The sequence below is a fragment of the Emys orbicularis genome, chromosome 4 (assembly GCF_028017835.1).
Source record: "Emys orbicularis isolate rEmyOrb1 chromosome 4, rEmyOrb1.hap1, whole genome shotgun sequence".
Taxonomy (NCBI): Eukaryota; Metazoa; Chordata; order Testudines; family Emydidae; genus Emys; species Emys orbicularis.
The window spans coordinates 70,053,300-70,076,315 of record NC_088686.1 but is presented as its reverse complement, the minus strand read 5'-3'; the positions used below and the strand labels follow the sequence as shown (position 1 = coordinate 70,076,315).

The 23,016-nt window shown below is 43.8% G+C and overlaps 1 protein-coding gene across 1 annotated transcript in view; it reads left to right on the top strand.

Moving 5' to 3' along the window:
- The window catches only part of SUSD6 (sushi domain containing 6), a 118,497-nt gene that overhangs the window by 43,695 nt on the left and 51,786 nt on the right, over positions 1–23,016 (top strand). The window contains exon 2 of the mRNA XM_065402449.1: positions 1,599–1,773. Coding sequence (XP_065258521.1) covers positions 1,653–1,773 — 121 coding nt within the window. The 5' untranslated portion in view covers positions 1,599–1,652. The remainder of the gene's footprint in view (positions 1–1,598; positions 1,774–23,016) is intronic.

The following is a 23,016-nucleotide window of genomic DNA, read 5'->3' as shown; positions in this document are numbered from 1 at the left end:
TATGGCACAGACAAATATTCTCACGCTAGCAGCCTTCCCTCCAGAGATGCTCCAAGCCTCTTTTTAATGTGGTGGTTTAAATGCTGTCTTAAGCCCATGCTTGAGTTATGTGACTGAAAGCTCAACTAATGTCCCTCCAGATTTCTCAAGTGATCCCCAAGTTTATCACTTCCCTTCATTTAACAACTTCTTTGTTGTATTTTGTCTGTGGCAGAATAAAAAACTGAAGACAGGATAAAACAAACTTCAGTTTCTGGCAGTGTTTATTTCCTGTGTTACTAACTTAGTATCATAGATCTTGGAGACAGCCAAATTTATTACCACATGCCTAATGCCAAGTTTTAAAAATCTTATACTTTTCTTTTGTTTTCTTTTCTTTCCTCAACCTCAAAACGTAAAAAGGATTTTTCCTTTAATGAAGACTAGTCAACCTGAAAAATCCAAATTCTGAAGCTGAGCTGTTTTGCATAAGCAAAAAAACTCCTACAATGAGAACATCCACTGAACTGAAAAATCATAGCAGAAGAGGTTTCCCCCCCCCCCCCCAATTTTAAAATTCCTCTGAGTTGAGACCAGGCAAGAATTTATCCCCAAAAGAGAATCTCTCTCTGAAAGTCTTAAGTACGTGGAAGAATAGAGGGGCTATAGTGAGTGTCCGCATAACCTTGACTATAGCATTAGCTACCTGGCAAAAAATGTAAAATATATATTATAATAGTTAAGCAGTAACTGGGATTATAATTCTGACTTCCCTTAAGGGGATTTTTTTAGAGACGCAATCTGAGTGGTGTATTAACTCTAAATTTACATAAACTGTGATCTCTGCAGTCATGCCTATACAGCCTTTCCTTTCACATAAATGGGGCTTTGACTTGTGCTTCCTCGGTTCCCTACTGATTTTTGCCATCAGGGCAGTTCTTGTTAATCTGGTTTATGTTTTGAGTGTGGAAAAAGGTGACAAACTGTTGGCTGAATTCACAGGTATGATGATATCACATTCTTGAGTTTAATTGGCTGCACTCTGTAATCCACAGGTGTGATGTTTTGACCTCAGTGTCTATTTGACAATCCTCCTTAAGGTAGTCTTTAAGTGTGTGCATGTGTGTGTGCTGTTGCTTGTCAGGCTAGTTGTGTGTCTCCAAGTAGCTAAGGAAGCATTTGATTTATTTATCCTAGCTGTCTAGTAGTCAGACTGCTGTTTCTTTGAGACATTCTTAAAATCAGCGGCTGTCTAGCAAAACTGGTTTATCTGAAATCTGTTTTAAGCAACATCTCCAGATGCTGCAATCAGTCTGGTTATCTTAAAAGAAAGAGAGAAAACGTAAGCACTGTTTTTGTTGCCTCATCTAAAGTATGAGTGGATTAGAGCCAAAAAAAGCTCTGGCTTAGATACTCTAGCCTTTTGACACTTCCCATGGAAATCTCTCTGCGATCTCCACCACTACCCCCACTAAAATGTGGATTAATTCACATGATTGGATTCCTAAACATTAAAACAAGCAGCAACTTTTGCTTGTTTCTCTTTGATTCCCTTCCCCTCTAATTGTATAGAGATCCGTCTTCCTCACTTACATTTTTCTTCTGTTCTTCTGTTGTAGATTGGATCACTCCCAGACGACCAGAACTCTTTTAAAATATTTTGGGTGGATAAGATGTGCCATGGAATGGTAGCACCAAAGAGCAACACAGCATCACCACTTGCCTTGACTGGTCATGGATTATTTCTTCCGTTAATTATCTTCAGTTCTTTCATCTTGGAGGGACAGACCTCAGGTAAGTAAAACCTTTATAGTACCTACTTACTGTGTGTGAAGGTAGATGCATTTTAAAATACACAAGTGGCAAATTTTCACCTACATAGTGTTATGCAAAACACAAGAGACCACTTCTCTTAGTATATAGAGATCTTCTTATAGGCTCCATTCCCCTTCTGTTTGTGATTGTGCTTTTTTCGCTATCATAGATGATCATATAACACCTGTGTGGCAGCTACAGCAACTGCTTGCATGGAAAAATACTACTGGGAGGAGCCTTAATTTATTTTTAGTGCAGTAAATGTGATTTTAAAATCTGGAAACAAAATAGAGAGCCAGCACTAAATGACCAGGAAATGCTCTACAGACCGTAGTTTGGGATCTCATGTTTGGTAACTTCTGACATGTCACTTGACCTGCTGTTAACCACTTTCCAGCTTTCTCCCATTCATCTCCTCTCTCTTCTTGTGTCTTGTTACTTCTTGATGCTCTTCTGACAGAAGAGTGTGGTGAAAGGTGCAAACGTGGACAAAACTGGTTGATGGAGAAAGTGCCAAATAATGCATCACTTCCTACACTTGAGGGTAGAATTTGTATAGGAAATGCACAAATAAAACACACACACAGACCCTTCTATATAAATAATATACACATACATACATACACACACCAGCGCTCACTGATCAATTACCATTGTATTGCATTTACATATATATTTATAAAGTGCATGTTGAAAGCTAATAACCTCTCTCTATTACTAACCTTCTTGAGATGCTTTTTGATATGCACCACAGTGTACATCTGCAGTGGTGACCACTAGAATGAGAAATATTGGGAAGGGGGGAGAGGAGGGCGTTCTTCTTCCTGCACAGTGATCTTAAATAAGACTTTTATTACAAAAAAGAAAATGTGTTGACTTCTAGTAATTGCTGCTGTGTATGGCAGTAACTTACTGCTGGAAATGAAGTATAAATTCCAAATAAGTCTTAAGCCTAATTATTATCCTTTATATTCTAGTAGCACCCAGTATGTACTAGAAGCCATACATCCCTGCACTGAAAAGGTTACAGTTTTAAAAACTAAAAACCTGGGTTGGGATGTGGGGGAAGGGATGCAACATACAAGCAAAGTAGTGTAGGTAGTGGCTGGTGCTAGTCTCGTTAGTGGTTCCTGTTTTTAAAAAGAGCGACTATTTAGTTTCTCTAGATTTGGGGAAAGGACATTGTGGAGTAGCAGTCGGCACAAGGAGGGGTTGAAAGTCAAAAGGAGTGGAGAAGGAAGGGAACAAGGAGGGTGAATGAGGTCTTGAGTTCAGTAGCTGGAGACAGGAGGATATAAGAATTGCAAATAAAAGTTAAAATCAGCAAAATGTGAAGGTTGGAAGCTCAATTCTGGGGCAGGGACTGTCATTTCCTCTGTCTGTACAGTGCCTAGCACAATGGGAAGCTTCTAGGTACTAGAAATGCTAATTATAAGGGATGCCCAATTGCTTCTGGAGGTGGATTTGGATAGAAAAGCTCATTGATGCTGGGAGCTACTGACAAATGAGGAGCCCCTCTTGTTGGTGCATCTGGCCCTTTCTGGTGGGGAGGGAGCTGCTGGGATCGAGAGAGAGAAACAGGAGTGGTTGACCACTATCTAAGTTAAAATCTGCAGTTGGAGATGGAAAAGACCTTTTAAAATCATAATCCAGGGGTAGGCAACATATGGCACACGTGCCAAAGGCGGCACGCGAGCTGATTTTCAGTGGCACTCACACTGCCCAGGTCCTAGCCACCGGTCCGGGGGCTCTGCATTTTAATTTAATTTTAAATGACGCTTCTTAAACATTTTAAAAACCTTATTTACTCTACATACAACAATAGTTTAGTTATATATTATAGACCTATAAAAAGAGACCTTCTAAAAACATTACAATGTATTACTGGCACGCGAAACCTTCAATTAGAGTGAATAAATGAAGACTCGGCACACCACTTCTGAAAGGCTGCTGCCCCTTGTCATAATCCATCTCTCTTTCCAGCCCCTCTACTCCCAGTAATAACCCAGCATAGACCCTGTAGCCACCAGCCTGTGATCTGGGACCGAAACTCCACCATCCCTGAAACTCCAATTACATATTGAAACATCTGTAATCGAGACTGTAATCTGTATGTAAATACCACTGCTGTACAGGGCTGTTGAAAGGGAAAAGTCATCCATGACACTGTTCAGCTTTTACAGTGTTATTTTTCAGAGATATCTAGTTGTGTGTTACACACACACACACACACAACAGCACTAGAGAGCATTCAACTGCCATGTCAGAAAAGCCTAGAGTTGTGCTGGATTGTTTCCCTTCTTCCACGCAGTACTCTGGATTAGTCTACAACAATTACCTTCAGTCCCAGATGGATTCATTTTTGCCCAGGTATGAAATGGGGAGAAAACAAACTGTGAAGAGGTTTTTTTTGGTCAAGATAGGTTTGTATTTCCTATGGGAGGAAAAGAATCTCGTGTTTGGGGAGTGAGTGTTTCCAAGTACAGATGCTTTGTTGCAGTAGTTCTTGGTTGAGATCTTGGTGTCAGATTTAAAAGATAGTTGCTAGGTGGAGAAGGCAATGTGGCACATAACCAAGGGGGTGCACCTGCAGCAGCTTGTCAGTTGAGAGGCATGCTAGTGAGTGAGTCAGCCAAGGAGCTGAGATCCAGAGGTATAAACCGTGAACACAGGCAAATTGGTTGGAAAATCATCTCTTCCTCCCCTGCCCCTTTTTCAAACTCCTTCTAGTTCACGTAAATGCTCTGGAGGGACATGGGTGTGTGTCATGGCATAAGCTCTTGCTTTGTAAAGACTCCTGTGTTAAGACTGTCTTGAATGCAGAGCTACAGCCACATGTGTCGCAGCTGCCACAAACAGTACAAGAATTGCCTTGGTTGTCTTGTTAGAAATGTAAAAACAATAGGCTTCTTTCTGGTCCGAGAGATAGAAGGTAAAGGCTGTGGCTAGTGCAGTATTAAATGTAATAAATTTATATAGGACTGTGTAATGTGTATAATAATGTAGAGATTTGCTTTGTATAAGTTATAACCTATATTACTTCAGCAGCCTGTAGGTTAGATATTCATATCTAGACAAGCACTCATTTTCCTTGCCGTGTAGGTAGATGCAGAGGACAAACCCATTTCCAGTCAGCTGGTGTCTGGTCTCTGCTTTGTGTGTTAAATGGATTTTATTCATGTATGGATTTTAAGAAAAATCCTCAGTACTCTGTCTCAAGCAATCTCTCCTAATATCCTTGATGTGCTTCAAGGTGAAGGTGCTAAGTTGCTTAGTGACTGAGGATGTTGCAGTGTTTGGGGAAAGCAGCTTTGAACTTGCAGGGCTTTCAGTCAAGTGAAATTCAACTCCAGCAATACCCTTAATGTATAAAACAGTACAACTTGGTGCTGGCTGATTGAGCATGTTTCTCCAAATTCACTGGCTTCCAATCTATCAGAAGAGGAGGATTAAGTGGGTCTTCTGATCTTCAGAAATATCTATCGTACTTCACAGCTCCATGTCTTTGGCTTTGAGGGAAGAAGAGTGGACTCCTAAGGATACTCTTTGGAGTTATAACAGAGAGAGTCTCTCCTTTTCTGCTCTTTTTGTATCTGCTCTCATACTAGCAAGTTCTCAAAGTTTCAGTGAGAGAAGGTGGTGGAGGTTGGAGACAGAAATAGCATTCTGAAAATAGGGGCCAGAAATGTTGCAGTTGAATTCCTGTCCTACCTGATTCCATTTCCTTGTAGGATGCATCTGGAGTGTGGCCAAGATATTCTGTGTGTGTGTCATTGACTAGTCACTAGTGAAATACGCACTGTATAACAAGCTACTTGTTTTTAAGATTACCACTTACGATGGTACGTTCAGGCTCAGACGCCTAAGAACTGAGGAGATCCCATTCCTGTACATCGCTTCTGATGCAAACATGGCAAATGTCATGTTTGCTGTGCTAAGGCCCATTCAATGCTAAGGTTACTCCATGCAGAGGCTCTTGGATACTGCTGAGTGATGTTTGCATCCCATGAAACAGCTAGCCCACTATTCCTGCTCTGTCTTGTGAGAACACATCCAAGGCACTGAGGGATTCTGCCTGCTTTATATACACTCCAGAGGAATAGCAAGCAGAGGATTGCTTTGCTTCTATAATTATGCTAGATTAAAACATGACGTTCATGCAGGTGTGGGTGAATTATTTAGTGATCGTGATAGCACTGGCTAGACAGACAAGTGATTGGGCTGATTTTGTAGTTACCTAAAATCCAAAGAAGAGAGGATACAGCACCTTGGAAAGAGAAGGAAAATTGGCAATGGGAAAAGAAGCAGAGGAAGAGAGGGGGGTGGGTGGTCCATGGGGTGTCTAATGAGGGAGAGCACACACCTTGGAAATATAATGCAGAGGATTAGAATGTATAACAATGGATCCACTGATCACGCGCATGATGGTAACAGTGCCAGTGTTTATAGTGGCTTGGTTTATGTGGAAACTGGTCCATGTGGAACCAGAACTAGACCACTCAAACATACTTTTGGTGATGAATCAAGCAAGACTTTGATTTTATTAAAATGCTGTTAAACTGAACCAGCCACAAAATTTGCTGGGTCTTGCAAATTCAAATTGGAAGACTTAATAAAACCATGATAGCAGTCCTTTATTAAACCTCCCTGGGTCCTTTATGGGCTTCACGTATGTGAACTGATTTGTAATTCTTGCCCCATTCTAATGAGAAATTAGGAGTGCCTAAGTGCCAAGGTTCCTAACTCTGCCATTGACTTGCTGTACAACCTTGGGCAATCACGAACACTCTGTGTCTCAGTTCTAAAATCTGTAAAATGGTGAAAGACCCTCCTTTGCCTAATTTGGGGAGTGAGACCAATTTAGTTTGTTTGTGAAGCACTTTAAGATCTTCAGATGAAAAGTGCTGTAGTAGTACAAATGTTAACTTGTGAGTGACTTAGAATAAATAGTGTATCAGAACATAAAGAAATTAGTGGTCTCTAGGGTGGCATGATCCTTTTTACTCTTTTTTGTACCCAGCATGCTCAGGCTGCTGCAACAGACCTCTGGTGGGAGACCCCTGAAATTGGACTGGCAGCAGCCTGAATTCCTTCCTTAACATCAGTAAAGAAGGTTGTCCCTTGCTCCTCACTTTGCCTGTTCAGGGAAGAGGAGGCAAATGATGATGTCTCTGAGACGGTCTGTACTTCCCAAGAGTATGTGTATGTGTATGTATGTATGTATATGTATATATATATAATAAAATAAATAAATAAAAATAAAACCCAAAACCCTTCAGCAGGAAAACCAGAATTTCTAAAAGTTGTGAAACTTGAACTGTATATACACAATCTGTGGCAAGGCTATGCCAATTAGGAAACCTAATTTAGATCAGTAAAGAGAACTGAAGGATAATAAGAAAATAGATGATAAACCGTAACTATAAATTAGCCTTTAGAATTAAGTGTCGAATTCTGACTCACTCCTGAGGAACCTGCCACTGTCTTCTCAATTGGAGTCTTCCTTTTCTGGTCTCTTGAGGCTTTGGCTTTTGCTATATGACCACTATTGCCCTGTTCCAAAATAAAAAATTCTAAATTCAGATGAAACTATTAGGAACGTTAGTGACAGTATGTCTTGTGTTGTGAACCAGTCCCCTCTGGGGTATGAGGGGTGACCTTCACAATGAAGGCTTCACTGATTTGTAGCTGATCTTTAAGGACTGTCAGTATGCAGCTGCTTTTGGCAGAAGAAGGGAAAACAATGCCGTGAGGCTGCACAGAAGATGGGGGTATGTGAGTGCTAAGGACAAGGTGAGGCAAAAAAACCTTTATTTCCTTTAATCTAAGCAAGAAGGGCAAATTGCCAGAGGTGCCAGGTTATGTAGATTAACTGTGGGTTGTTAGTGGTTGTTGCATTTCTTTACTGGGGACCAGAACTGGTCTTTCTGGGTTGAACCTTTCCCTCATGCAAATTACAGAAGGTTTATTATTATGGCAAGTAGAAGACAGATTTTTGACATAATCCCTTTCCCCACCAAACTCTCATTAAAACTTGAGCCACTCTGCCTGAAATTTCTCCTGATTCTTCATATCTAGGGTCCAAAAAGGTGGTCTTATTGCCCATCCTGCTGTAGTCTTCAGGGAGAAGGAGTGGGAAGGAGGGGAACATGGAATGGGTACCTCAAATTCTTAAGTTTGACTTAATAAGATATTTAAATTCTTGCCCCCAAGGTACTTGAGTCATCAATGTGCTTAGAATTGGCTCCGCTCTAACAGCTGGCAATACCTGTGCTGGCTGAGGATCCTGCCTTTCTACGCTCATTAGCTCAATGATCGATCAGGACCAACTGAGCCAGCCTGTTAGGGCTCATGAAATCTAGAAACTGGTACTTTAGAGGGAGGCATGAAGACTTGCATGTCCATTTTTTGTCCAGGTTTTCTTGTGCGAAGATGGCAAATCAGAATTGCATTTTCCTTGATGTTCTTTGCAGACTAGGTTGAAGACACACACTCGTCTCCCTTGTAAACTTTTTATGCAGAGTAATCCTGGCGCTTGGCCCCGACACTCTGTTAATTATTGAGCATTGCAGTTTGAAAACATTCTCAAGTTTGGATTTGTTTCTGGAACTTGTGGGACCATATTCTGCCAATGAAACTCGAAACAGGGTAATCCAAGTTGGACAACTTTTTACATGTAATTTGGTCACTCCCCTGTCACGTCTCTCCCTTCTGATGCCTGAATTGCCTCTTCTGGCAGCTGAAGCGCTCGGTTTATGATAAAGCTGCTTGCAACAGCAGGGGACTGGACTCCATGACCCAGGAGATTCTTTCCAGTCTTATGTCCTACGTTCCTATTGTGACGTTGTGCAGTCTATATGGTTTTATAAAAACATAATAAGTGAATATAATGTAACTGGAATATGCTTCATGCAAAAGGTCTCTTGTAAGGTATCATTATAAAGCTTATAATCTACTGAGTGTGATCATCCTATTTGTATAAATGTACCACTCTTGTATCTAAAACTAGAAATATGAAATATAACTCTGAGGGCCTATTGTAATTATGTAAAGTGTGGGCCATTAATGATGGTTTGGAATCTTGATGACTCCCATTAACAAGGACCATTGTCTGCAGATGGCTGTGTTTACCTGTTAGTCTTCCTGTATATGTGTGTGCTGGCAAGTGGGCAATGAAGTCTTGCAGTGACATGTGATCATGTCACCTGAACTGGAATCCATCTTTAACCTGGTGCTTTTCCAGTGGGTGGGGGGGTGGAAACCGAGAGGGACAAAGGGTTCCCGCCTTATGCAAAAGATATATAAAGGGGTGGAAGAGAACAGAGGGAGAGAGGAGCCATCATGAAGAATCCCCTAGCTACCACCTGAGCTGGAACAAGAGCTGTACCAGGGGAAAGAATTGTGCCCAGGCCTGGAAGGTGTCCAGTCTGAGAAAAACTTACTGAAGCATCTCTGAGGGTGAGATTATCTGTATTTAGTTTGATTAGACATAGATTTGCGCATTTTATTTTATTTTGCTTGGTGACTTACTTTGTTCTGTCTGTTACTATTTAAATCCTACTGTCTGTATTTAATCACTTTTTATTTAGTAATTTACTCAGAGTATGTATTAATACCTGGGGGAGCAAACAACTGTGCATCTCTCTCTATCAGTGTTATAGAGGGCGAACAATTTGAGTTTGCCCTGCATAAGCTTTATGCAGGGTAAAAAGGATTTATTTGGGTTTAGACCCCATTGGGAGTTGGGCATCTGAGTGCTAAAGACAAGCACACTTCTGGGAGCTGTTTTCAGGTAAACTTGCAGCTTTGGGACAAGTGATTCAGACCCTGGGTCTGTGTTGGAGAGGACGGGAGTGTCTAATTCAGCAAGACAGGGTGCTGGAGTCCTGAGCTGGCAGGGAAAACAGAAGCAGGGGTAGTCTTTGCACATCAGGTGGCAGCTCCCAAGGGGGTTTCTGTGATCCAACCCGTCACACCTATGTTTCAAGTAGGATAGATTTTCCAAAATTTTGGCCTTTCTTCCCAGTTACCTGACCTATTCTTCCTCTTCCCCACTCCTCCTCCCTCCCCTGATCTCTTCAAGCCCTCTTAGGGTGGGTTAAGCACTAGCAGCACTTCTAGTTGCTAGTGATCCCCAACTGTACAGTGTGACTGTCTCAGTTGGGGAGAAACATTTGGGTCACCAGATCAAGACTTAGCCTGTGTCTGCACTAGGAAAATTGAAACCTAATGCTAAAGGCTGTAGTGTAATCAAGGTTCAAGTATTTTTACCATAAGTATCAATCTCAATCTCTCTCTCTCTCTCTCTCTCTCTCTCTCTCTCTCTCTCTCTCTCTCTCTCAAAAAAACAAGAAAAACCTGGGCGAGCTTTCAGACTTCCTTTACGATCAGCATTTCCCCTCAGGCAACTGAGCCTCTGGTTCCACAGGGGGCTGGGTTGTATCTGGAGAATGAACGAATTGCAACTTCAAGCACTGAAGGAGAAGTGAGTCACACCTGTAGGTACAGCAGCATGTTAGAGCGCTGGATAGAGTAACTGTAGGGTACACTCCTTGGATCACACTGAAATCTGTTGTATCTAAGCAGAAAGAGAATACCTGGGCTGTGCAATCTCTGTTTGTTGGAACAGTTAGGTACTGTTAGAATGTTAGGAACCATTAGGGGAGGGATAGATAATAAGATGAAAAAAATATCAGGGTATGTCTACACTACGAAATTAGGTCGAATTTATAGAAGCTGGTTTTATAGAAATCGGTTGTATACAGCCGATTGTGTGTCCCCCCCACATAAAATGCTCTAAGTGCTCTAGTCGGCGGACCGCGTCCACAAGACCGAGGCTAGCGTCGACTTCCGGAGCATTGCACTATGGGTAGCTATCCCACAGTTCCCGCAGTCTCCGCCGCCCATTGGAATTCTGGGTTGAGATCCCAATGCCTGAATGATGCAAAACAGTGTCGCGGGGGGTTCTGGGTACATGTCGTCAGGCCCCTCCCCCTCCATCAGAGCAACGGCAGACAATAGATTCGCACCTTTTTACCTGGGTTACCTGTGCAGACAACATACCACGGCAAGCATGGAGCCCGCTCAGCTCAGCTCACCGTCACCATATGTCATCTGGGTGCCGGCAGACGTGGTACTGCATTGCTACACAGCAGCAGCAGCTAACCGCCTTTTGGCGGTAGACGGTGCAGCATGACTGGTAGCCTTCATCGGCGATCTGGGTGCTGGCAGCCGTAGGGCTGTATTGCACCAGCCCCTTGCCTTTTGGTAGAAGATGGTATATTATGACTGGTATCGGTCGTCATCGTACTGCAGTGGCTGTCAATCATGGGCACCTGGGCAGACATGCTCAGTCCTATCGAACTGTCTTGACGATGATGGCTATCAATCTTAGTACACTAACTGCCAAGCGCCCAGTATTTTCTGCCAAGCACCCAGAAGATGCCGAGGGCTATCAGTCATGCTGCACTGTCGTCTGCCAGCTTAAGATGTAAAAAATAGATTTGTTCTGTATTCATTTGCTTCCCCCTCCCTCCGTGAAATCAACGGCCTGCTAAACCCAGGGTTTTGAGTTCAATCTTTGGGGGGGCCATTCTGTGTGACAGTTGTTTGTGTTTCTCCCTGATGCACAGCCACCTTTGTTGATTTTAATTCCCTGTACCTGTACGCCATGTCGTCACTCGCCCCTCCCTCCCTCCTTCCCCTGGTCCGTCAGATACTAGTTTCACGCCTTTTTTCAGACCAGACGCCATATCTAGCACTGGGATCATGGAGCCTGCTCAGATCACCGCGGCAATTATGAGCACTATGAACACCACGCGCATTGTCCTGGAGTATATGCAGAGCCAGGACATGCCAAAGCAAAACCAGGACCAGCCGAGGAGGCGATTGCAGCGCGGCGACGAGAGTGATGAGGAAATTGACATGGACATAGACCTCTCACAAGGCACAGGCCCCAGCAATGTGGAAATCATGGTGTTACTGGGGCAGGTTCATGCCGTGGAACGCCGATTCTGGGCCCGGGAAACAAGCACAGACTGGTGGGACCGCATCGTGCTGCAGGTGTGGGACGATTCCCAGTGGCTGCGAAACTTTCGCATGCGTAAGGGCACTTTCTTGGAACTTTGTGACTTGCTTTCCCCTGCCCTGAAGCGCCAGAATACCAGGATGAGAGCAGCCCTCACAGTTGAGAAGCGAGTGGCGATAGCCCTGTGGAAGCTTGTAACGCCAGACAGCTACCGGTCAGTCGGGAATCAATTTGGAGTGGGCAAATCTACTGTGGGGGCTGCTGTGATCCAAGTTGCCAGGGCAATGAAAGACCGGGTGATATCAAGGGTAGTGACTCTGGGAAACGTGCAGGCCATAGTGGATGGCTTTGCTGCAATGGGATTCCCAAACTGTGGTGGGGCCATAGACGGAACCCATATCCCTATCTTGTCACCGGAGCACCAAGCCACCGAGTACATAAACCGCGAGGGGTACTTTTCAATGCTGCTGCAAGCCCTGGTGGATCACAAGGGACGTTTCACCAACATCAGCGTGGGATGGCCGGGAAAGGTACATGAGGCTCGCGTCTTCAGGCACTCTGCTCTGTTTCGAAAGCTGGAGGAAGGGACTTTCTTCCCGGACCAGAAAATAACCGTTGGGGATGTTGAAATGCCTATCGTGATCCTTGGGGACCCAGCCTACCCCTTAATGCCATGGCTCATGAAGCTATACACAGGCAGCCTGGACAGGAGTCAGGACCTGTTCAACTACAGGCTGAGCAAGTGCCGAATGGTGGTAGAATGTGCATTTGGACGTTTAAAAGCGCGCTGGCGCAGCTTACTGACTCACTCAGACCTCAGTGAAAAGAATATCCCCATTGTTATTGCTCCTTGCTGTGCGCTCCACAATATCTGTGAGAGTAAGGGGGAGACATTTATGGCAGGGTGGGAGGTTGAGGCAAATCGCCTGGCCGCTGATTACTCGCAGCCAGACACCAGGGTGGTTAGAAGAGTACAGCAGGGCGCGGTGCGCATCAGAGAAGCTTTGAAAACGAGTTTTGTGACTGGCCAGGCTACGGTGTGAAACTTCGGTTTGTTTCTCCTTGATGAACCCTCCACCCCCCCCCCCCCCCCAAACCCGGTTCAGTCTACTTCCCTGTAAACCAACCACCTCACCCTCCCCTCCCCCCTTCGAGCACCGCTTGCAGAGGCAATAAAGTCATTGTTACTTCACATTCATGCATTCTTTATTAATTCATCACACAACTAGGGGGATAATTGCCAAGGTAGCCCGGGATGGGTGGGGGAGGAGGGAAGGAAAAGGACACACTGCAGTTTAAAACTTTAACTCTTATTGAAGGCCAGCCTTCTGATGCTCGGGCAATCATCTGGGGTGGACTGACTGGGTGGCCGGAGGCCCCCCCATCGTGTTCTTGGGCGTCTGGGTGAGGAGGCTATGGAACTTGGAGAGGAGGGCTGTTGGTTACACAGGGGCTGTAGTGGCGGTCTCTGCTCCTGCTGCCTTTCCTGCAGCTCAACCATACGCTGGAGCATATCAGTTTGATGCTCCAGCAGCCGGAGCATTGACTCTTGCCTTCTGTCTGCAAGCTGACGCCACCTATCATCTTCAGCCCGCCACTTGCTCTGTTCATCCCGCGATTCAGCCCGCCACCTCTCCTCTCGTTCATATTGTGCTTTTCTGTAGTCTGACATTGACTGCCTCCACGCATTCTGCTGTGCTCTGTCAGCGTGGGAGGACATCTGGAGCTCCGTGAACATATCGTCCCGCGTCCTCCGTTTTCTCCTTCTAATCTTCACTCTCCTCTGTGAAGGAGAAACATTTGCAGCTGGTGGAGGAGAAGGGAGAGGTGGTTAAAAAAGACACATTTTAGAGAACAATGGGTACACTCTTTCACGTTAAATTTTGCTGTTCACATTACACAGCACATGTGCTTTCGTTACAAGGTCGCATTTTTCCTCTTATATTGAGGGCCTGCCGGTTTGGTGTGAGAGATCACTCACGCAGTGCCAGGCAACAGATTTCGGCTTGCAGACAGCCATGGTAAGCCACAGTCTTTTGGCTTTTTTAACCTTCTTAACATGTAGCGCTCTCATTTCCCATACCAAGCACCCGTTGGGTTGGCCATTTAAAATGGGTTTGCAATGTAAAAGGAGGGGCTGCGGTTTCCGGGTTAAAATGCAGCACAAACCCAACTAACTCCCCCCTGCACACACACACCCAATTCTCTGGGATGAACATTTCACCCCTCCCCCCCCACCGCGTGGCTAACAGCGGGGAATATTTCTGTTCAGCAGAGCAGGAAGGGGCACCTCTGAATGTCCCCTTAATAAAATCGCCCCATTTCAACCAGGTGACCGTGAATGATATCACTCTCCTGAGGATAACAAAGAGCGATAAGGAATGGATGTTGTCTTCATGCCAGCAAACACCAGGACCATACGCTGCCATGCTTTGTTATGCAATGATTCCAGACTACGTGCTACTGGCCTGGCGTGGTAAAGTGTCCTACCATGGCGGACGGGATAAGGCAGCCCTCCCCAGAAACCTTTTGCAAAGGCTTTGGGAGTACATGAAGGAGAGTTTTCTGGAGATGTCCCTGGAGGATTTCCGCTCCATCCCCATACACGTTAACAGACTTTTCCAGTAGCTGTACTGGCCGCGATTGCCAGGGCAAATTAATCATTAATCATTAAACACGCTTGCTTTTAAACCATGTGTAATATTTACAAAGGTACACTCACCAGAGGTCCCCTGTGTGCCCTCAGGGTCTGGGAGCACGCCTTGGGTGAGTTCGGGGGTTACTGGTTCCAGGTCCAGGGTGATAAACATATCCTGGCTGTTGGGGAAACCGGTTTCTCCGCTTCCTTGCTGCTGTGAGCTATCTACATTATCTCCATCCTCATCTTCCTTGTACCCCGAACCCGCTTCCCTGTGTGTTTCTCCAGCGAGGGAGTCATAGCACACGGTTGGGGTAGTGGTGGCTGCACCCCCTAGAATGGCATGCAGTTCCGCGTAGAAGCGGCATGTTTGCGGCTCTGCCCCGGACCTTCCGTTTGCTTCTCTGGCTTTGTGGTAGGCTTGCCGTAGCTCCTTAATTTTCACGCGGGACTGCTGTGCGTCCCTGTTATGGCCTCTGTCCTTCATGGCCTTGGAGACCTTTTCTAATATTTTGCCATTTCGTTTACTGCTTCGGAGTTCAGCCATCTCCCCATATGGCGAGCAGATCCCGTACCTCCCGTTCTGTCCATGCTGGAGCTCTTTTGCGATCCTGGGAGTCCATCACGGTTACCTGTGCTGATGAGCTCTGCGTGGTCACTTGTGCTCTCCACGCTGAGCAAACAGGAAATGAAATTCAAACGTTCGCGGGCCTTTTCCTGTCTACCTGGTCAGTGCATCTGAGTTGAGAGTGCTGTCCAGAGCAGTCACAATGAAGCACTGTGGGATAGCTCCCGGAGGCCAATAACGTCGAATTCCGTCCACACTACCCCAATTCCGACCCGCTAAGGCCGATTTTATCGCTAATCCCCTCGTTGGAGGTGGAGTAAAGAAACCGGTTTAAAGGGCCCTTTAAGTCGAAAGAAAGGGCTTCGTCGTGTGAACGTGTCCAGGCTTAATTCGATTTAACGCTGCTAAAGTCGACCTAAACTCGTAGTGTAGGCCAGGCCACAGAATGCCGTTATACAGTACGCCCTCACCTTGAACACTGTGTGCATTTCTGGTCACCCTATCTCAAAAAAAGCTATATTAGATTTGGAAAAAGTACAGAGAATGGCAACAAAAATGATTAGAGGTATGGAACACCTTCCATATGAGGTGAGATTAAAAAGACTGGTACTATTTAGCTTGGAAAAGAGACTACTAAGGAGGGATGTGATAGAGGTCTATAAAATCATGGGTGGTGTGGAGAAAGTGAATAAGGAAGTGTTGTTTACTTCTCCTCATAACACAAGAACCAGGGGTCACCCAATGAAATTAATAGGCAGCAGGTTTAAAACAAACAAAAGGAAGTGTTTCTTCACACCACACAGTCAGTCTGTGAAACTTGATACCAGGGGATGTTGTGAAGACCAAAACTATAACAGGGTTCAGAAAAGAATTAAAATCAGTTCTTAGAGGACAGGTCCTTTACCATCTTGGCTATTAGCCATTGAGGGAAACGACCTAGTGCTCCAGGTGTCCCTAAGCCTCTGATTTCCAGAAGCTGGGACTGGATGACGGGATGGATCATTCGATTAAATTGCCTTGTTCTGTTTGCTCCTTCTGAAGCATCTTGCACTGTCAGAAGACAGGATACAGGGCTAGATGGACCATTGGTCTGACTTAGTATGGCCGTTCTTATGTTCTTTGTGTGAGGGAAGGAGGGGGGTGAGTGTGTTGGAGGCACAGAGCTGAAGAAAGAGCGAGATAATGCTTTGTCACAGAGCTAACTGTGCTGCCAGCATTTGAGGAAGTTTTCACTTGTGCCCCAGTGTTTTTTCTATATATGGGAGCTGCCAACAGGAAGTGCTTCAATGCTATGTACTTGCATGACTCCCTTCTTTGCAGTCGAGATGTTCATGGAAGCAAAGGAATGCTGCATTTGTTTGTTTGTGTGGACTGTAGGACAAGGTCTGGAGGGAGTAGAAGCTGGGGAATGAAGCAGTACAGTAACCAAGGAGCCTTCTTTAATCTTTCATGCTTTGTTTCCTATACTTATCCAGGCTTCTTATTTCAGTGGGGCAAATCTTTACTCCCTACTTGAGAGCAGAATCGAGGACTGATCTCTGCAGCGTTGCTGCTGCTTGTTGATGCTTGTCTTTGTATCTGATCCTGTTTTTGTTTCACCTTTCAAGGAAAAAGGGATCACCACCCTGTTTAGGCCCCAAAATGCCTTTTTATTTTATTTTTTAAAAGGAAGATAAATGCCATTGCTGGAGGATGCCTTTGTGTCATCACAACCCAAAGATAGGGCTGGGAATGTGGTGCTGCTGGCACATATATATGAGGCCAGACACTGGAAAACCAGGGGCTGCTGCTGTTTCAGTGTGAAGCTGCATTGGCAGGATCCTGTGGAAAAGGTTTGCATGGTGTCTTGCACAGTTCTCATGAAGGCTGTTGTTTTTCATTGGCACCAGTTTCTCTCCTCTGTCTTCGTCATGTCCCCTTTACCACCTGTGCTAAAGAAACAAATTAAGATTATAATACGTAGCCACAGTATTGAATCCATTACTTGGACAATTTTTGCATTTTTTCCATCAACTTCCACTGGCAAAGGTGTCGCATTGCTTTAGCCATGGGTAAAATTTTTCTGGGTTACATGAAAGCAGATTATTTAAAAGAGGGTCAAAAATAGGACCAAGAATAGATAGTCTTCTGCAGCATTAGCTATAGAGATTCACCGCTATAATATGGCCGTAAAATAAGACTGACAACAGATTTGGAGTTGTAGGGAGAGGAGAGAATGGAAAGAAGTTGCAGGAGGGAAACTGGAAAGATAAGATGCTAGGATGGGCAGAAGAAGGGAGGGGGAGAGGAGTATGTGGAGGCAGAACGTAAAAGAAGGTTTAGATTTAGAGTTGCAAAAAGGACCCAATAGTTTGACAAACTAACTAATGGCTCAAAGGGTGAGTAGTGAGATAAAGGGGGTGTTTAAGTATCCAAGCAGAGGGGTAGAATGGGAGGGATAAGAATAACATGATGCTCTTGGAAGAACTTTAACACTTGGTTCTTTAATGGTTAGGTAGGAATGCATTAATACGGGGGAAGAGGGGGAGGATTACTTTGTTACAGCATCATACTTAGGAGAGCTCACTGTCTCTGCTACAGCTGCAGTTACCAACACCTCTGTTGTTAAGAGTATCGTAGGGATTGTAAAAGTCGATTTGAGGCCTGATTGTTCATAGCACGTTGTGGAATTAAGGGAGACTCCTGAGGGATGGAAGCTTTTTATCAGTAAGCAGCAGGGTATGGTGGGAATACTGAAGACTGGAGCATCTGCTGTCAGCTGCCTTTGTAAGTGCCCTGAAATCATTGGTGTAGATCAGATAGGGGGAGGGTTTGAAATGCATGGCCATGAAATGAAGGGGGTGGAGAGGAATTGTGAGTAGAAGTTATTGCTACATTTGGAGGGATGCTCTCTACTTTTCCGAGAGGTTTCTAATTTTTTTTCTTGCTCGTATTAAAAATTTTGAAAATAGCTTGCTGACCTGCTTTTTTGGGTCTCTTTTCCATTTGACCTCCGTTGTGGCTTTGTCTGCGTTGGGGAGTTTTTCAAAATAAATAAGGAAAGAATATAAAATTCCCACTGGTCCAGTGGGAACCTTTAGTGTAGACAAGTTAAAACTGTCAATGTAATGGTCTGAAAACTCCACCAGCCACTGTAACCTTGTCAAAACTAAGGCTTCTGCTAATGCTAAATTTCCCCAGCAGAGACAAGATCTGTATGGGTTTGCAGTGGAGAAGGTTCTTTCCTAATACTTTTCCCCTCACCTTATTGCAGCACAAACTGTAGCTGACTACTTTCCTGGGCGCCAGCGCCACCAAAGATGTGAGCCAGGAGAATTGTGTTATCTGCTGCAGAGGGAGTTTGGTGTGTTATGCCACAAAGATGGCTGTTGCTTACTCTCTTAGCTGCTCCTAAGAGGAGACTTAACTATAGCTCCGGGAAAACTGTCCACCAGATTGTAAACTTTAAATAGTTCGTATTTTAGGCCCAGTGTACATCAAGAAGAAAACTGCTTCTGAAAACTGCTAGTGCTGTTCAGAGGCGGTTTTTGCTGAGCCATGTGCTGACGTATTTCAGATACTTCTTCCTTCTCTATTTGGGATGGATGTGGAGAGCTTAGACCTGACATTTGACAGTCCCAATGACTAGTGCAATATTTCTTCCTCTTTCTGTTGACACTCTGGCTTCCCGACGGAAAGTAACTCGGCACTTTTTACAAAGCTGTGGAATGTATTTTTCTGTTGGCTGGTTTGGTTTCAGAGTAGCAGCCTTGGGGCACGAGACAGCAATACTGAAATCTGAAGCATATTCCAAGCATTCAAAAGTTGGCTTAATGATGAGATTTTTAAAATGTTGGGTTTTTTATTTGCCTGGTGGTTTTGGAGTCTAACATCCGTGTTTTCAAGTTTTTGTCTGCAATCATGAGGGCTAGAAACTTCATTTAAAAAAAAAAAAAAAGCTGATATGATTCCAGGAGCTTGGGCTTTAAGAAAAACACTAAATAGTGCAAGACTCTCAATGAAATTGTGAGAGTTGGCAACACTGATCTCCTATCATTGTCCATGCTTCTGCTGGAGGCTGGTCCTTGCCAATACAGCTCCTTCATACTCTGGGCTAATGGCATTCTTACTGTGCTGTAGATATACTGACATGATAGCAAAATCCAACACTTCCCTAAGGCTTCAGCCAAGGCTTTGTGCTGGATCCCCTTTTTCTTATTTACAGATGCATCTCTAGTGCTTGCTCCTACTGTCATCTTGGGATGTTTTGAGTTTTGGAGCTGTACCAGAGGGATGGACTATCCACCTTCAAAAAGTTGGTCTCCATTCCCCACCTCTTCCAAAAGTGAAAAATGCTTAGAGTGCTGTGTATGCAAGGCTCTCTTGGCACTGGGCCGGTAATAAATAGAATTCTAATAGATGGAGCACAAGAAGAGATAGTAGTTGGTGTCTGATTTCAGAGTAGCAGCCGTGTTAGTCTGTATCCGCAAAAAGAACAGGAGTACTTGTGGCACCTTAGAGACTAACAAATTTATTTGAGTTTAAGCTTTCGTGGGCTAAAACCCACTTTATCGGATGCATGCAGTGGAAAATACACTAGGAAGAGCTATCACACACACACACACACACACACACACACACACACACACACACACACACACACACACACACACACACACACCAAACAATGGGTGTTACCATACACACTATAATGAGTGATCAGTTAAGGTGAGCTATTACCAGCAGAGGAGAGAAACAACTTTTTGTAGTGGTAATCAAAATGGCCCATTTCTAGCAATTGACAAGAAGGTGTGAGGAACCGTAGGAGGGGAAAATGAACATGGGGAAATAGTTTTACTTTGTGTAATGACCTATCCACTCCCAGTCTTTAATCGAGCATAATTTAATGGTGTCCAGTTTGCAAATTAATTCCAATTCAGCAGTCTCTCGTTGGAGTCTTTTTGAAGTTTTTTTGTTGTAATATTGCGACTTTTAGGTCTGTAATCGAGTGGCCAGGGAGATTGAAGTGTTCTCCAACTGGTTTTTGAATGTTATAATTCTTGACGTCTGATTTGTGTCCATTTATTCTTTTACGTAGAGACTGTCCAGTTTGGCCAATGTACCTGGCAGAGGGGCATTGCTGGTACATGATGGCATATATCACATTGGTAGATGTGCAGGTGAACGAGCTTCTGATAATGTGGCTGATGTGATTAGGTCCTATGATGTTATCCCTTGAATAGATATGTGGACAGAGTTGGCAAGAATTATAACATTCAAAAACCAGGTAAACAGCGGGTCCTCCAAGCTTCTGTGCTGGGACATGTGCTGTTCACAGTTCACTCCCCCTTCCAGATAAGTATTGAACATTTTGAAGTGGCAAAGTCTGCAGATTTTACAGAATAATTCAAGATAGTGAAGTCCAAAGCTGACTGCAAAGAGTTAAGGGGGAAATCTCACAAAACTGAATGCTGGGGCAACAAAATGGCAGATGAAATTCTACATTCATAAATGCAAAGTCATGCGCACTGGAAAAAATAATCTGTTACAGATATATAATGATGGGTTCTAAATTAGTTGTTACCAATCAAGAAGGAGATCTGGAAGACCCTGTGGATAGTTCTCTGAAAACTTCACCTCGCTGTGCAGCAGTAGTCAAAAAGGCTGAGAATGTTAGGAACTATTTGGAAAGGGGTAGAAAAGACAGAAAATTTAATGCCACTATATAAATCCATGATGCATCCAGACCTTGGAACTGTGTCCAGTTCTGCTCACCCCATCTCTAAAAAGACATAATGAAACTGGAAACGCTTCGTTGCCCTTTTCTGAAAATGAACAGCAAGCGAAGGGAACAGCATCCATATGAGGAGAGATTAAAAAGATTAGGGCTGGATCCTCTTAGAAAAGAAACAACGGAGAGGGCAGTATGATGTCAATAAAATCCATGGTCTGGAAAGCGGAATAGAGAAGTGTTTACCTTTTCCACAATACAAAAAGTCAAGGGTCACCCTGTTAAATTAATAGGCAGCAGGTTTACTAAAACACAAGGAAGTATTTTTTTCACACCACACCTGTGGAACTCATTGCCCTACGAGGTTGTGGTGGCCAAAAGTATAACTTTTGCTTAAAAAAAGAACTAGATGAGTTCATGGCAGAGGGTTCATCAGTGGCGGCTGTTCTGTACACTTCCCCTGAAGTTCTGGCATTGGCCACTGTCAGAGACAGGATACTGGGCTAGATGGGCCACTGATCTGGCCCATTATGGCAGTTATGCTCTTCATTATGAGCCAGATCAGCTGGGAGGAAGAACTGAGTCAGAAAAATGTGAATGATAAATGAGTTCCAATTAAGAAAACCTGATTAGATGCCCAAAAAGCATCTTTTTGATTGAGGAAGAAGGCTGTGCCAGTTAAGAAACCAACCCGGTTTAGAGGGGAAGTGAAAGCAGCCATAATATACATATACATTTTTTTTTTTATTGTAAGAAAGGGGAAGTTGCTAGTAATGAATATAAATCCAGAAGGTAGGAATTTTAGAAAACTGATAGGGGAAGCAAAAGGGAGAAGGGAGAAATCTGTGCTCAGCAGAGTTAAGGACAATGAGAAGGCATTTTAAAAATACATTAGGTACAAAAAGCAATCCCGACAATGGTATTGGTCTGTTACTAGATGGAAATGGTAGAATTATCAATAATAATGCAGAAAAAGCAGAAGTGTTCAATAAATATTTGTATTCTGTATTTGGGGGGAGGGAGAGCAAACATGACATTGTCTCATCGTATGGTGATAACACTCTTTCCATTCCACTATCCTCTCTGGAGGATGTTAAACAGAAGCTACTCAAATTAGATATTTTTAAATCAGCAGGTCCAGATAACTTGCATCCAGAGTTTTGAAGGAGCTGACTGAGGAGTTTGCTGACTCATTAATGGTGACTTTCAGTAAGTGTTGGAACACTGGGGAAGACTGGAAGAAAGAAAAGAGTAAATGGGATGACGGGTAATTATAGCTCTGTCACCCTGAGATCAATCACAGGCAAGATAATGGAACAGCTGATACACGATCCTTTAATGAAGAATTAAAGGAGGGTAATATAATTAATGCAAATCAACATAGTTTTATGGAAAATAGATCCTGTCAAGCTAACTTGACATCTTTTTGTGATGAGATTATAAGTGTGGTTGATAAAGGTAATAGTGTTGATGTAATATACTTGGACTTCTGTAAAGCATTTGACTTGATACCACACAACATTTTGATTAAAAAACAAAAAAAACCCTAGAACAAGATAAAATTAGTATTGCACACATTAAATGAATTAAAGGCTGGCTAACTGATAGGTCTCAGAATGTAATTGTAAACAGGGAATCATTATCAAGTTTCCAGTGAGGTCCCGCAGGAATCTCTGCTTGGCCCTATGCTATTTAACACTTTTATCTGTGATCTGGAAGAAAACCTAAAATCATCACTGATAAAGTTTGCAGATGACCCAAAAATTTGGGGAGTAGTAAATAATGAAGAGGACAGGGAACTGATTCGGAGGGAACTGGGTGCAAGCAAACATGCATTTTAATGCAGCTAAATGTAAATGTGTACACCTAGGAACAAAGAAGGCAGGCCATACTTACAGGATGAGGGACTCCATCCTGGAAAGCAGTGACTCTGAAAGAGATGTGGGGTTGTGGTGGATAATCAGCTCAACATGAGCTCCCAATGTGGTGGTGTGGCCAAAAGAGCTAACGCGATCCTGGGATGCATTAATGGGAATCTCAAATAGGGGTAGAGAGGTTATTTTATCTCTCTATTTGGCATTGGCATGACTGCTGCTGGAATATTGTGTCCAGTTCTGGGGCCCACAATTCAAGAAGGATGTTGATTAATTGGAGAGGGTTCAGAGAAGAGCCATGAGAATAATTAAAGGATTGGAAAACACGCCTTATAGTGACAGATTCAAAGAGCTCAATCTGTTTAGTTTAACAAAAAGAAGGGTAAGGGGTGACTTGATTAGTCT